A 13,623-nucleotide genomic window follows, 5' to 3' on the forward strand; every position below is an offset into this window, starting at 1 on the left:
TTTTTTTTTAACTACTAGAGAAATATCACTAATACATACAGATATAAAAGCAGCATAGAAAGATACAGGTTTCTCACCAACTAGGAATAAAGAGACTAAATGTGGGCATATGGTTAAACTACAATGCATCTTCACATTTGTCCAACACATTTACAAGAAAAACACCATTGGGAAACCTCACAGGACAGAAGTGTTTTAACACCAAGAGAACTACTAGTTTTTAATTAAAAATCCAAACAGGGTGGGGTTGAAAAATTTTGGAAAGGGGCTGGAGCTGAAGCCACCATTTTTAAAATTATTTTTTTCAATATAAAATGAATGAGTTGGAATAGACCCAATGTCTTACTCTGTGGAACCTTGCAAAAGTGAAGAAACGATGAAGGGTTATTTAGGGCAGCTGGCTGATGTCAAAACTGCCAGAATGCTAATTAACTGCAGGCTGAGTCTCTTACTTGTGTGTGTGTGTGTGTGTGTGTGTGTATACATATATATATGTGTGTGTTTGTGTGTGTGTGTATATATATATATATATGGAGCCTTTTGTATTATGGCATTTTTTTTCTTGCTGCTGTATTCATACATCCCACTGCAAATCATCTTTCATTTTTCATTCTGTTGACCTGGATATTATTTCTTTTCAGAAACAGGAAAAAAACCGAACATCTGTGTCTCCTTCCAATCTGCTGCACATCTGCGCGTTTTGTAGCGGGTCTTCAAAGTTCAGTTAGCAACCCACGGACGCCATTCATCTTCTTGTTAAAATGTCTACCGCTGTATCCAATGCTCATGCCCTTGAGGGTTTTCCTCTTTTTTTTTTTTTCCATTATTGTATATAAAGAACATTGTGACTTTTAATATTAGCATTTTTGCTTTCAACAGCAATTAGCAATCTCTTGGTTTGCTGTTTGGTAAAGCATCGGTTAATGAGGTCATCTAGTTTAAAATCCCAGCTACTTGAAAATAACAGGGAGGAGGTCAAATCTATCATTTCATGTTATATTCTCTGCTCTCTTTTCAGTTCTCTAAAGAAAAGATATCTTTGTTATCCACAATAAGTCATTACGACCCGTTACTGGCCCTCTGTGTTTTACTACCACCTCAAGATACAGTTAGGTTCTCTCTTGCTGAAGTACTGAAATAGGATAATTCATCTAATAAACAAACAAACAAAAAAAACAACTTTGAGCATCTGAGGATGAGGAATTGGTTTTGCGTTGGTTGTCTTTCCTCCGACAGTTCTGAGTTCACGTCTAGCGAGGGGTTGTCTCTATGGTAGAAGGGGTTCCCGGGGTGGTTGACCTCGGAGTGGCTGCTGGTGGTGTGTCCATCGGGCTCCCAGCCCCGCTGTTGGGCGTGACGGAGGAGCTGACTGCAGGTGTGTCTCCCTGCTGCTGGGCCTGCAGGGTCTGTCCACAGATGTGATGGTGCTTCTCCCAGTCTTTGTGCTGGCAAAATGAGCCACAGTATCGGGCTGTGTTACAGCCACTGCAGGTTTCACTCGCTTTACGGCCACAATTCCAGCAACTCTAAAGGAGAAGGCAGAAGACAGCAAGATCCCAAATTAATACACTGTTATGACAATAGTCTGACAAATTTTTTAGGCATCACTGTAGCCTTCTTTTCAAGAACTACACAGTCAGGATGAAAAATCCAGGTGTTTACATATGGATACACACACTAAACACAGAAGATGCAGGTTTTGATGGGATGGTTGTCCAAACTGTTCTGCCAACAACTACTATGGCATCTAACAAAGTAGTTGAAGACTTTTTAAGTTCTTACTGTAACATCCTTTCCTTTTAGGTTTGGTGATCTTTATATGTAAATTCTCCTTTCACTCATACTGATTAGCAATTACTATTTCCAATTTTTTTCCCAATACCTATACCACAATTGTCAGACACACAGATATATCTGAGCAGAAGCTTCTTCCTTTCGGATACTAAAAGGAATCACAAAGAAACTACCAGAACCATATCTATATTGGATTCAAAGAAATATAGTAAGAGTAGATAAAGGATTCTATTCCCTGCTCCTTCAGACTAGACAGGGTGAGGCAAGTCCTTTAACCTCTCTATGCCTTTAGTTCTTTCACTGCAGCTATTCAGTGAACCTTACAACCAAATGCTAGGACTGTGTTGAAACAACCCCCTTTACCTCAGCTCCCTGGAGGACAGGATCCTTGGTTTGTTTCTTCTCCCTGTATCTGAAGCACCCAGAATGGTGCCTGATAGATAGTAAGTGTTCAATAAGTATTTGTGAAATGAATGAATTAGACTATGCCTCATTTGGCTTTCAGAAATGAGAAATGCTAAAACTAGCCAAATAACAATTCTATTTGCACACAGTTCTTTACAGCCAATGGAGCTTCTCTCCTGCTCCTTTGTGCCTCAACAACTCTTGGAAGTCAGAAAAGCAGAGGGAACTGGGGCTCATCTGGGAGTGATGAGAACAAAACTCAAACCCTAGCAAGTTCGCTGCCAGTTGTGGGCAGTGTTTTGCAAGACATGAGAAAAGTGGGAATGAGGCTGCCAACAGGATTTAAACTTTAAGATAAATGCATCATGAATTAGAGCACAAACATACCAGAGACAGAAGAGCACCTTTTGGGGATAGGTCCTAGGCAGGCAAGGAGGAATGAGGAGGAAACTAACTTTCAGGGGTCCTCCTATGAATGTGGTGGGGAGACCTACCTCAGAAAGCTGACTTGAAATGTTTAAATGTTCCTAGTTTCTTTGGCAAGACAAACCCCATTATGCAAAGCTATAGTAAGTGATCTTAGCTTTATGACATTCAACTTTTTATTCTTTATCTTCATTGGTTTTGATTATGTCCTTGAAAAACAAACTTCTGACTACAGTCTGGTAACCCCAAACAGCTGATGCTATGTGCTTGTGTGATAAGAAAGATTTTTAAAGCCCTGACATAAGTAGATATTCACAGGTTTCCCTACTATGTTCTCTACATTTGCTTTGCTTCTAGCATGCTGGTTGTGTGGCTTAAGGCAAGCTCATGAGCTGCTGACAATACTATACTCCTAGGAAATGTCAGCCCATCACCCTGTGTATGGCTTTACCACTGTGCAAAATGTGCAAGGGAATTTTTAGCAGCCATCCTAACATTGTTAACAAATCAACGGGCTCACAGAGCCTTTCATGTGCTGAAAACCTTTGAACTCAAGAACTCCAATGTAAAACTTTTAGAAAGAACCCAGCTCCATGTTCTTGTTTGTTTTTTTTTTTTGAGACGGAGTCTCACTCTGTCACCCAGGCTGGAGTGCAGTGGCCGGATCTCAGCTCAGTGCAAGCTCCGCCTCCCAGGTTTACGCCATTCTCCTGCCTCAGCCTCCCGAGTAGCTGGGACTACAGGCGCCCGCCACCTCGCCCGGCTAGTTTTTTTGTGTTTTTTAGTAGAGACGGGGTTTCACCGTGTTAGCTGGGATGGTCTCGATCTCCTGACCTCGTGATCCGCCCGTCTTGGCCTCCCAAAGTGCTGGGATTACTATGTTGAGCAGAAAAGCTCAAACAAAAGAACAGAAATAAAGAAGAAAAGAAATTACAATCCAACAAGGAAAAACAAAACAAAAACTTAAAATCTCAAACTCTGGCCAATGACAGGTGTTTTAAGTGAACATTGCTGAGGAAATCTAGAAACTTGGTTGATATGTCAAAAAACGTCATAAGTTAAAATAAAATTTAAGTGAATAGTCAGTAGTAGAAGAAAATAATTTTTTCCTACTTCAATTAAGAAACTATCTCAAAAGATGAGAAGCTCTGATCAGAAGTTTCATTACCATAACTAGAAGTCTTTCTCTCTCAAAATTAATTCAACTGCAATGCATGCATGTACAATGGTTCCACAAAGATGTGAGCAAATGTGGGCCTGGCCCACTCTTCAAAGCCGCGAGGTATAATACTCAGTGCTCAGAGTGAAGTTAACTTCCTTGAGGTTTAGGCTTTTAGAATAATGCCAGCTGGATCCTAGAACAAGCTCAGCAAATAAGCGATATTCCTAAATTACATCAGAATATTCCAATTAGAGAACAGAGACTCACATCCAAAACAATATTTTAAGGAAATTAAACATCTAATCTGAGTCAAGTGGCTTCTTTAGGAAATACCCTGGTGTGAGTCCTATCTGTTTTTTGGCAGAGGCCCGTTTTGGCAGACACAGGGTGGTAACTGTCCAATACTCAATGGCTCCTTCAGATTGAAATCAGATGTCTGCAACATTCTCAATTTAAACTGATTAAACACACAGACTAAACCAGGTAATTACAGATGCATGTGCTGGGAAGTGGAAAGGGAGACAGAATGGGGGCTTCTTTATTTTTTAAAGTGTTTTCAAAGATGGGAACAATTTTACAAATAAAAAAGTGGAATTGTGCCAAATACAGAAACAGATGTTTTGGATCATGAAGCTGCTGGGAATTGAGCCTTCTTGCCTAGTATTGTCTGGTTCTGATCCAGGAGTTAAGGGGTCTGGCTAGTTTTACCTCTAGTTTCATTCTGAAGTTGTTTGATACTATTCATTTACCACCCACCACTGGGACAAAAAAAAAAAAAACCTTCAGCTGTAGGAGGTTACAAAAAGAGCAATTTTAATGATCTGATTAAAAAAAATCTGCAAATTTTTATTTCTTTTGACACTGCATTGCCGTGAATGTACAGCGGACTTTAGTGAGTGTTAACTAACAAACGCTCCAATGTGCATATTCATTCTTCAAAGCTCATTAGAAAACTGAAAGAGCAATTTCTATTAATATATTTCTCTTGGATGCTCCAGAATTTCCTGTTGGCTAATCCATACCTGCGAGATTGATGCCTGATCAGTGGTACTCAGCCCCTGAACAGTCACAATTCTGGAAACAGCAGAAGGTACAGAATCTTGTGAGTACTCCAATTTGCATCATTCTAAGCTTTCTACTGTTCACAAAGGTGGATATTGCAAATTGTGTCTAACAGCCACACGTCTATCCACAAGGGCTGGAATAAAGGCAGTCAACAGCTTAATCTAATTTTACATTTTTCAATTTGTGCATTTTATATTCAAGATAGTATTTCCTGATAATTGTTTTATTTATTTATTTTATTTTTAAATGACTGAGCTTCCCTTTCAGGCCTCTAAGGAGTGATGTGACTGAAATTACCACAATACTGTAGAAAGCTCACAGATATCCATTTCATAGCAAATTTCATTCCCAAAGCTCATGGCACTTTATAGTCTTCCCTTATTTGTGATGTTATTCCCTTTATGGCATAAAAATATTTTCCTCCCTATCTGAAAAATAAGAATAAGTCAATTGACCAAAGTTAGGTTGTGACTCAGATGAAGAATTTGTGGCTGAACACGAACATCCCCTTCGCTAAATATACTAAATAAAAGGCTAGACACAGAACCAATGGATTGAAGCTTTTGAATGCCAACACTGCATATTGAAGGTGTTTGACACTTTCTTTCAAATCAGCATTTCTCTTCGTCCCTAAGAAAAATATTTAGAGAATGATCTTTCTCTTGTATAGGCATATATCCCTTCTGGTTCTTACTGCAGAAAAATCTTTCTCTGAAGGACAAAATATCTTTTATTTTGTCTCTGAACTGCTTTAAGTCTCTCCAGATCTTACATATCTATAATTCTCCAGAAAAACTTGCACAGAATTGATGTGTAATAAATTTAAATATAATAGAATGATGGTAACTGAAACTCCTCAAATGTTAAGAATCCTACAGAAGGCAACACATTGACTTAAATTCACATTAGGATCACATCATCATCTACTTGCATTGCACTTGACAATTTAAAATCATTTTCACATGATTGCAGTTTCAGAAATTGGGGCCCTCAAAATAAATAATTTTCACAGTAAAAGGCTTGCCCCAAGTCACAAAAATATCAAATTACATAGCCAAAGTTTGATTCACCCAGATGTTTGGATTACAAATTAAAAATACTCTTTCCAAAATGCCACACTTTGTCAATTTCAGATCTTTTATTAGCTCTCATTGTGGCAGGAACAGGTTAGCAGGCACTTAACTCCCAAAAATGGACAGAAATTGAACCATAAAGTTAGAGGCAGCAAAGACGAGGTGTCAGAGTGTGTAATGAAAATGGCACAGGCTTCAAAAGCCAGGCCAACTTCATTTCCAACTTCATCACTTCGTGGCTTTGGAACCAGAAGCCAGTTACTTAACCTCTTGGAGCAACAGAACATGTAAAGCAGGAATAATAACCTCAGGATTATTCAGGATTATGTCAGTGCTAAGCACAGTGCATGATGTTCAGTAGGTCCTGAATAAATGGCAGGTACTAACACCACTCCCTCCTTCTGGTACTGACTGGAAGAAAGAGAGAGTAGATACAATCCTTGCTCCAGATCCAGTACCTTACAACTTTTAGAATTAGAAAGCTCAAGGTCCCATTCAAATTAAGTGCTATCACCCACAGGCACTAATAGCTACAGGGGAAGAACATTAACTTACTTCCCCTCTTACTTCATTAGTGACTAATAATTTCTTCTCCATCTTCATTTGCTGTCCTCAAAATTTCTGAAGATTTACCACTGCTGACTACTTCCCCGTTCTTCCTTATTAAATGCCTCTTGTTGAAATTTCCCCTAATTTTGGTTTCCTAGATACTACTAAAATTTTCTTTCTTATACAATAACTTCTTTTACTGTTTGTTCTTTTCCCTGTAAACAGTTGATAGTGAGGGAGGGAGGGATGCTGGCATAAAGAAAAGGAATATCCTTTCCTTCTCATGCTGCCCCTTGTGAGATCTTGCGGTTTCAACAATCAGCTGTAAGCAAATTACTCTCAAACCTGCTTCTCCTTGTTATCTTCTTCCTGAGTTTTTGCTCCTACTTTCAACTGCCTGATCTGAGGATGCTCCTCTAAGTCAGTATTCCCTAAACCCAACCCTGGTGGGTCCATTTCAGTCTTTGGCAACACTCATGCCTAAGACTTTGTCACTTTATTGCAAACCCCTTTTTCTTTAGCCCCTGGAACCATTCAGTGCCAAACCGCACAGACTTTACTTCTGTGGTCTCTCTCCTTTCCTTTCCAATTGCATAGTCACTACTCTAATTTCCTCGCCACCCTTCCTGTTAGGATCATTTCTTAACTGGTTTTCTTCTCCGTTTTCCTTTCTTTCTTTTTTATATATACACACTGCTCATTTGTAAGGTGACTTTTCTTTTAATAAAACACTTCTCATCTCATTTGCACCTCTCAACAACCTTGCAAATCAGGTAGATCACGGAAATGTTATCCCAAATTTTGCAGATGAGAAAACCAAAGCTTCAAGAGGTGAGCAACCAAAGGTCAATCCTAGCCCAGTGCCCTGTCTACTATATCATGAACATCTACGGAATCAAATGGCTGACCTCTTAATTAAAAAAAAAAATTATATATATATAATTGTACATATTGTATATTGTATAACTACATATATATACACACACACATATATATGTACATATATATATAAAAATTGTAACATAGTATCATAGCTCATGCTCTGAGAGCTCCAGATTTTTCTAGGAATCAACTAGTCTGATGAGATTATGAAGGCTTTGATAGGACCCATGCTGTGAGGCCCCTATGTTTTATTCAGAGTCTACACAGGTGGCATTTCCAGTTTGGGCCAAACTTCACAGATCCCACTGAGGTTGGTATAACTGTGCAGCTCTGCACCTATATAAGAATGATAAATATAGGCTATTTTAATCTGGGGGGAAAACATCACTTTGGTAGTTTAAAACTCTAAACAATTAGAACAGTAAAAGTATTTATCTGTTTCTGTGCTCACTTGTAGTTTCTTGCTTCAATCACCCAAGCTAGTACAAGGTATGGATCTCAAAGAAAGCTGTAGAAGTTTCCTTGGAAATAGCTGCAATCTGAGAGCATTCACTGGAAAAAGCTTTATCTGTACACAAATAGGAAATGAAAAATGGAAGTAAATATGGAAAAAATAAGAGAGTTTAAGATGATCAGATTCAGTGAATTTCTGATTTATGCTAATGCTGGCATTCTATTCCGGGTTAAATATATAATTCACTGGGAAAAGAGAAAGTACAGTAAGCATCACATTGCTTAGATATCTGCCGCAAGTCCAGTGTCATTCTAACTGATAGTAATAACAATTATCAGCCTATAAATCCAAGTAAAGTTTGAGAACTAGGTAGAAATAATCATGACGTCCAATGAAGAACAGATACAGTAGTACACAATCAGGAAACAAACAAACAAACAAAAACCTCCCACTCCCGCCATGTAGCTACTAAGAAGGTGGCCTGAAAGCCGGGCTGCCTGAGCTAAGGACCAACTCACACTTACTGACCACGAGACACTCAGCAAGTGGCCTAATCCCTTCAAGACACAGCTTTTTTATCTGTAAAACGAGAAAAGCCGCACTATCTACTTTGTCAGAGTCGATGTGAGAAGTAAACGAGCTAAAGTATAGTAAGCACTTTATACCATGCCTGGTGTAGAGTTAAACACACATTGTAGGTCGTCTTATTTCATCTCAGGCAAAACAAACTTCATGCAACCTCCAATAACTCTGCTGACTGTGGGTTCCCATGAGCCTGGGACAGCCTGGTTTACCAGACTGGTCTGTCTCAGCAAGAGCACCCTTTCTCACTCCAAAAAGCATCCCCGTTTGGATGCAAAATTTTACACGCCCCCGCCCCCCTACAAATAATAACCATGAGTTATTCATTCCCGCCTCCAAGCCTTCTTTCTGCTGGTCTCCCCAATTAAATGATCTCAACTCCTCTCCGCCTTCTGAAACATTTCCACTGCCAGTCTTTCAGAACTGCTGTTTTTTCTAAGCAGAATGAGCATCATTAGCTCCATTTTATACATGTGAAAACTGAGGTAGGAAGAGAAAGGGTAAATTCAGAAATTACAGACAGAAGAATTCAGAGATATCTAGAGTTAACACAAATAGCCCAGAAGAAACATAAATGGCCAAGCTAGGCCTAGAACTCTGGTCTTCTGATTGCAAAGCTTAGATTCCTTCTTAAAGTCACTATGAAGGAGAGAGAGAATAATAATGTATCGAACCACATATACATTGTTATAGATTTGGACTATACAGTTTATACCTGACCTAGGTAAGAGATGGGCAGATGTTTACAATAGGTGGTAGCGTCAAATAAAGAAAGGGAAAGGGAGAAAAGAATATTGTTTCAGTAGGAATACTTTAGTATATATTGTGATTTTTTAAAAAACTATGGGAAATATGAGCAGATAATAGTATGTTGTGTTACAGCTTTCAAAAACACTATTTTAAAAATCTTTTAAACAACCTTGCAAGGTAAGTGAGTATCGTCCCATTCCTTAAGAAGAAATGGAGGCTGACAGGAATGAAATGAATTGCCCAAGGACCTCTGAGACAGTAACTGAGCTGGGGCCATAATTCAGGACTTCTGGGTCCTCCTCTCAGATACTTTCTGCCACACCTATCTGCCTCTGAGCTGTGCTAGCAAAAGATGATCATCTGATCAGATGAACATGGCCTTTAAGAGGTGGGACCATTCAACTTATCATTGAAGACAGGACACTTGACAGTGTAAGGGGGCGCTCGTAATAATTATACGGCGACATTAGGTGTCAATGGACAGTTCCATCCAAAGTGGGAGGTGTGGTTGCCCTGCACCCTAGGTTACAGTGCACTCTCTGGTAAGTTTTGCACATTAAACTTCTAAGAAATGAGAACTTTCGTTTTTCTTAGAAAACAGAATAATTCATAAAATACTTAAAGCACAAGGCAGGCCAGGCATGGTGGCTCACACCTGTAATCCCAGCGCTTTGGGAGGCTGAGGCGGGCAGGTCACAAGGTCAGGAGATCGAGACCACGGTGAAACCCTGTCTCTACTAAAAATACAAAAAAAATTAGTGGGGCGTGGTGGCGGGCGCCTGTAGTCCCAGCTACTCGGGAGGCTGAGGCAGGAGAATGGCATGAACCCGGGAGGCAGAGCTTGCAGTGAGCCAAGATTGCACCACTGCACTCCAGCCTGGGTGACAGAGCGAGACTCCGTTTCAAAATAAATAAATAAATAAAATAAAATAAAATAAATAAATAAATAAGCACATGGCAATATGGACCTTATTGGGTGCAAAGAAGTCTTTTTTCCATCTTTCTTTCTTCTATTCTTGGGAAATGATTTACATTATTTTTGGAGAAAAGAGGCTTAATCCTTCTAGAGATGATTCCTCCCCAAGTCTTAAAAGTGGTCTTGCAATTTAAAGAATAAGAAAACAGACCTAAGTTGCCGTCTTTATCTGCATCCAAAAATTATCTTAATGATCCTTATGAAAAGCTCCTTACTTCACTATTACAAAACAACACGGACTGAAAGCATGCTGTGAGATCCTGTTGGGGCTCTGCCATTTCCTAGCTGTGTAATTTTAGCCAGGTGAGTTTCCTCATCCATAGCACGACTCAAGGTTCAAGCCATACACTAGACACTTCCACTCTTCTTCAGATTATGATAAAATCAAAGCTTTTACAGGTTCAGTGCCTTTCTCAAAAATCACAGAATTGTAAGAACTGTAGCCAGGAATGAAATTTGACCCTCTGAATTCCAAACCCTTTCCTCTATGATCCTCTGCTTTAAAATTATTGGGAAAGTGTCATTGAAGACACTGGTAATGTTATATTAAAGATCAGTTCACCCAAGAGGTCAAAAAAAAAAAAAAAAAAAAAAAAGAAAGAAAAACAAGAAATTACAGAAGACCATTCTTACATAAGTAGTAGGTATGACTGAATAACCTATCACGGATACTGTTTACTGTTTAACAGAGTATATTTATAATGCTAAATATTGGAGTCAAGATCATATATTTTCTAAATAGGTTTTAGGAACAAAGACACAAAGCTTATAAATACTGAAGGAATACAGCATGTTACTGCCTGAATACAAGACTTAATTGACAATTTCTTCTTAGACCTGTCTTTAGAATTTGGTGACCTAAAAAGTACTCTTAACATACCTAACAGCCCTAAAATATTCATGTGAAAGTGATAGTTTTAATGATGACATCAACAGTGCCTCACGATATTGCTCATTTGAACAGAGAAGGACAAATTCTCCTCAAAAGATGCTAATAATGTTTTTAAAATAAAAAACACAAAACAAAGTCCTTATATCTTAGTCACAAGATACCAATAAAACTGAATTTATGTCTAGTTTAATTGAACAATGGAAAAGTCAGCAGTTAAAGGGCAGATAAACTTCCCTTTGTCCCTCTTTTCCTGAGAAACTTTCAAATGTTGAAAATCAATTCCTTTTGTCCCCTTGTTATTCATCTGCTACACATTAAATAGAAACTCTGGGCATTGAGTGATTCCTGCAGAGTCTTTCATCTACAGAAGAGCCTGGTACAAATTAAATACTTACTCTCCCTCACAAATTATAGATATGTATTGTAGTACACCATCGATTTATCAGTCCACGCCATTGCGAGTTCAGCTTGGTGAGAGCAGCCCATTGTAAGTCCTTTATCTAAAGTTACTCTGGGGTTAAGGATTGTGATGCTATGTTAATTAATGTGGAGCATTACTATTCTGCTCTGATTTTGCAGGCTATATTTTAAAAATCATTTTGTTGGATATTGTGTTTTAGTTACTTTGCAGATCTTTGAGCCATTTAGCCTAGCTGTGTGTGTGTGTGTGTGTGTGTGTGTGTGTGTGAGAGAGAGAGAGAGAATTATTATACTGGAACAATAATATATGTAATATTACCTCTAGCAGCAATGTTACGCTATGAAATGACCATCATATGGGTTATCACAAATAATATGGAAGTACAGACTCTCTCCAAGATCTGTTAGAAATATTCAGTTGATGCAAACATTGTTTTAGCATTGGACTTTAAGACCAATAGCTAAGGCAGTGATTTCAATCCCAAGCCTGCCAGATGTCTTTGGAGACAACGGCTTACACAGTATCTATTAAATCCCAATTAGAAAGCAAGCATACACATATGCACACGCACACATACACAAAACACACACACACACAGAAACACACAAAGCCAAGCTATGAGTCTCTAAATAATGCTGGGAAGTTATAAGAATTTCACTTTAATTGGTGTAACCTACCAAACATATTCAAAACCTTTTTTGGCAAAGATTAGGTGTTCAATAAAAAGACAAATGTGATCAGTTCTTGGCAAATTTCACGAGTACCTTGACTTTCCCCACACTGTTTTAAATTTTTTTCCAAATATTTGTCTAAAGTGATCACCTTGAATAAAAAATGAGCACTCTAATGAATGAAAACTATCTTGTTTATTTGGAGCCTCCCAAGACGCCCCACCTCGCTTGAATCCTCCTGCTGATTGATAACTGCTAGCGCGTCCTCTGCTGCCTGACGCTTGGCCTCGGCAACCGTGCGCTCCATCTTGGCCCGCTCTGTCGTGATCATGTCGTGGGCTTTCCGCTCCGCCTCAGACACGGCCTTCTGCAGCTCTGTCATCGCCTGGCGCTTCACCTCGTTGACGGCCTCTTCTGTGTGCCAGTCAGGCCAAACCGGACAAGAAAACACTCTCGGTTAGCCCAAGTCATTGGATATGGATTACTTTTCTTTTCTTTTTTTTTTTCTTTTCGAGTCAGGTCTCACTATATTGCCCAGGCTGGTCTCGAACCCCTAGGTTCAAGTGATCCTCTGCATCAATCTCCCCTAGCAGCTGGAATTAAAGGCACCTACCAGCCACCATGCCCATTATCTGATTACTTTTTTATAGAATTCTATAGAACAAGCATAACTCTCATCCAAATTATTGGGCAGTTCCAGCAGTCTAAAAACTAGCAGATCTTTTGCCATACATTTAGGAAAACAAAGAGTGAAAATGTTTCTTTAATTTGAATTTATGGAAATATTTTTTGAAACTCCTATATCATTATTATAATTTTTTCATCAAATTGATGCCTCCAGAAATGATTCTGAGACCAGGTAAGAAGTTAAAGGACAAGGACATTTGCAAGAAACCTGTCTGAATAATTCAGACACATAAAGTTAGTTTTCCACAATACTAAAAGTTAATATGAATATAGGAGGGTCCACAGCTCAAGCATTCAGAAAAAAAGAGAGGGAGAGAATGGATTTTACACATAAACAAGTAAGTGCAAACTATTAGTTGCTGGTATAATCTACAACACAATAGTGAAAAGGTAACTCAGATAGCAATTAAGTTACTATAGACCTTTTAATGGAAAATCAATGCTATAATGGATGATCCAGTTTTACTTTTGAAAAGTCATTTCCTGAGTAATATAAGTATGTGCCTTTATAGATTCAATGATAGAGGTTTTAAAAAATAATCTCATTTTTACATTTTAAGCTGCTGTCCATTTACTTTACCAAATATATACAGTGGTTTTGCATAACCAACTGTTGCACTAGACAAATATAACTGAATCATACCATGGGCCAAAACAATCAGGCCTGACTATGAGTCTGCAAGGTGTCAAATAAGCTCTTTATTTTTGGCTGAGGAAAGGGTGTAAAGATTCAACTAATGTACAACATAAGATTGACAACTAAAACAAGTAATTTCCATTAAAAAAATTAACTGTTCTAATTAACAGGGGAAAATATCCTCCCCCTGAATTAGT

At 38.6% G+C, this 13,623-nt stretch overlaps 1 protein-coding gene across 8 annotated transcripts in view; it reads right to left on the minus strand.

The window, feature by feature from the left end:
• RUNX1T1 (RUNX1 partner transcriptional co-repressor 1) overlaps positions 1-13,623 on the minus strand; it is a 148,573-nt gene that overhangs the window by 4,002 nt on the left and 130,948 nt on the right. For all 8 annotated transcript variants that reach the window (XM_038000298.2, XM_038000301.2, XM_038000294.2 and 5 more), the window contains 2 exons: positions 12,326-12,516; positions 1-1,526 (listed from right to left, as the gene is read on the minus strand). The exon at positions 1-1,526 is cut by the window's left edge and continues 4,002 nt beyond it. In XM_038000298.2, the coding sequence (XP_037856226.1) occupies positions 1,251-1,526; positions 12,326-12,516 (467 nt within the window). In that variant the 3' untranslated portion in view covers positions 1-1,250. The remainder of the gene's footprint in view (positions 1,527-12,325; positions 12,517-13,623) is intronic.

Source organism: Chlorocebus sabaeus, chromosome 8 (assembly GCF_047675955.1).
Source record: "Chlorocebus sabaeus isolate Y175 chromosome 8, mChlSab1.0.hap1, whole genome shotgun sequence".
Taxonomy (NCBI): domain Eukaryota; kingdom Metazoa; phylum Chordata; class Mammalia; order Primates; family Cercopithecidae; genus Chlorocebus; species Chlorocebus sabaeus.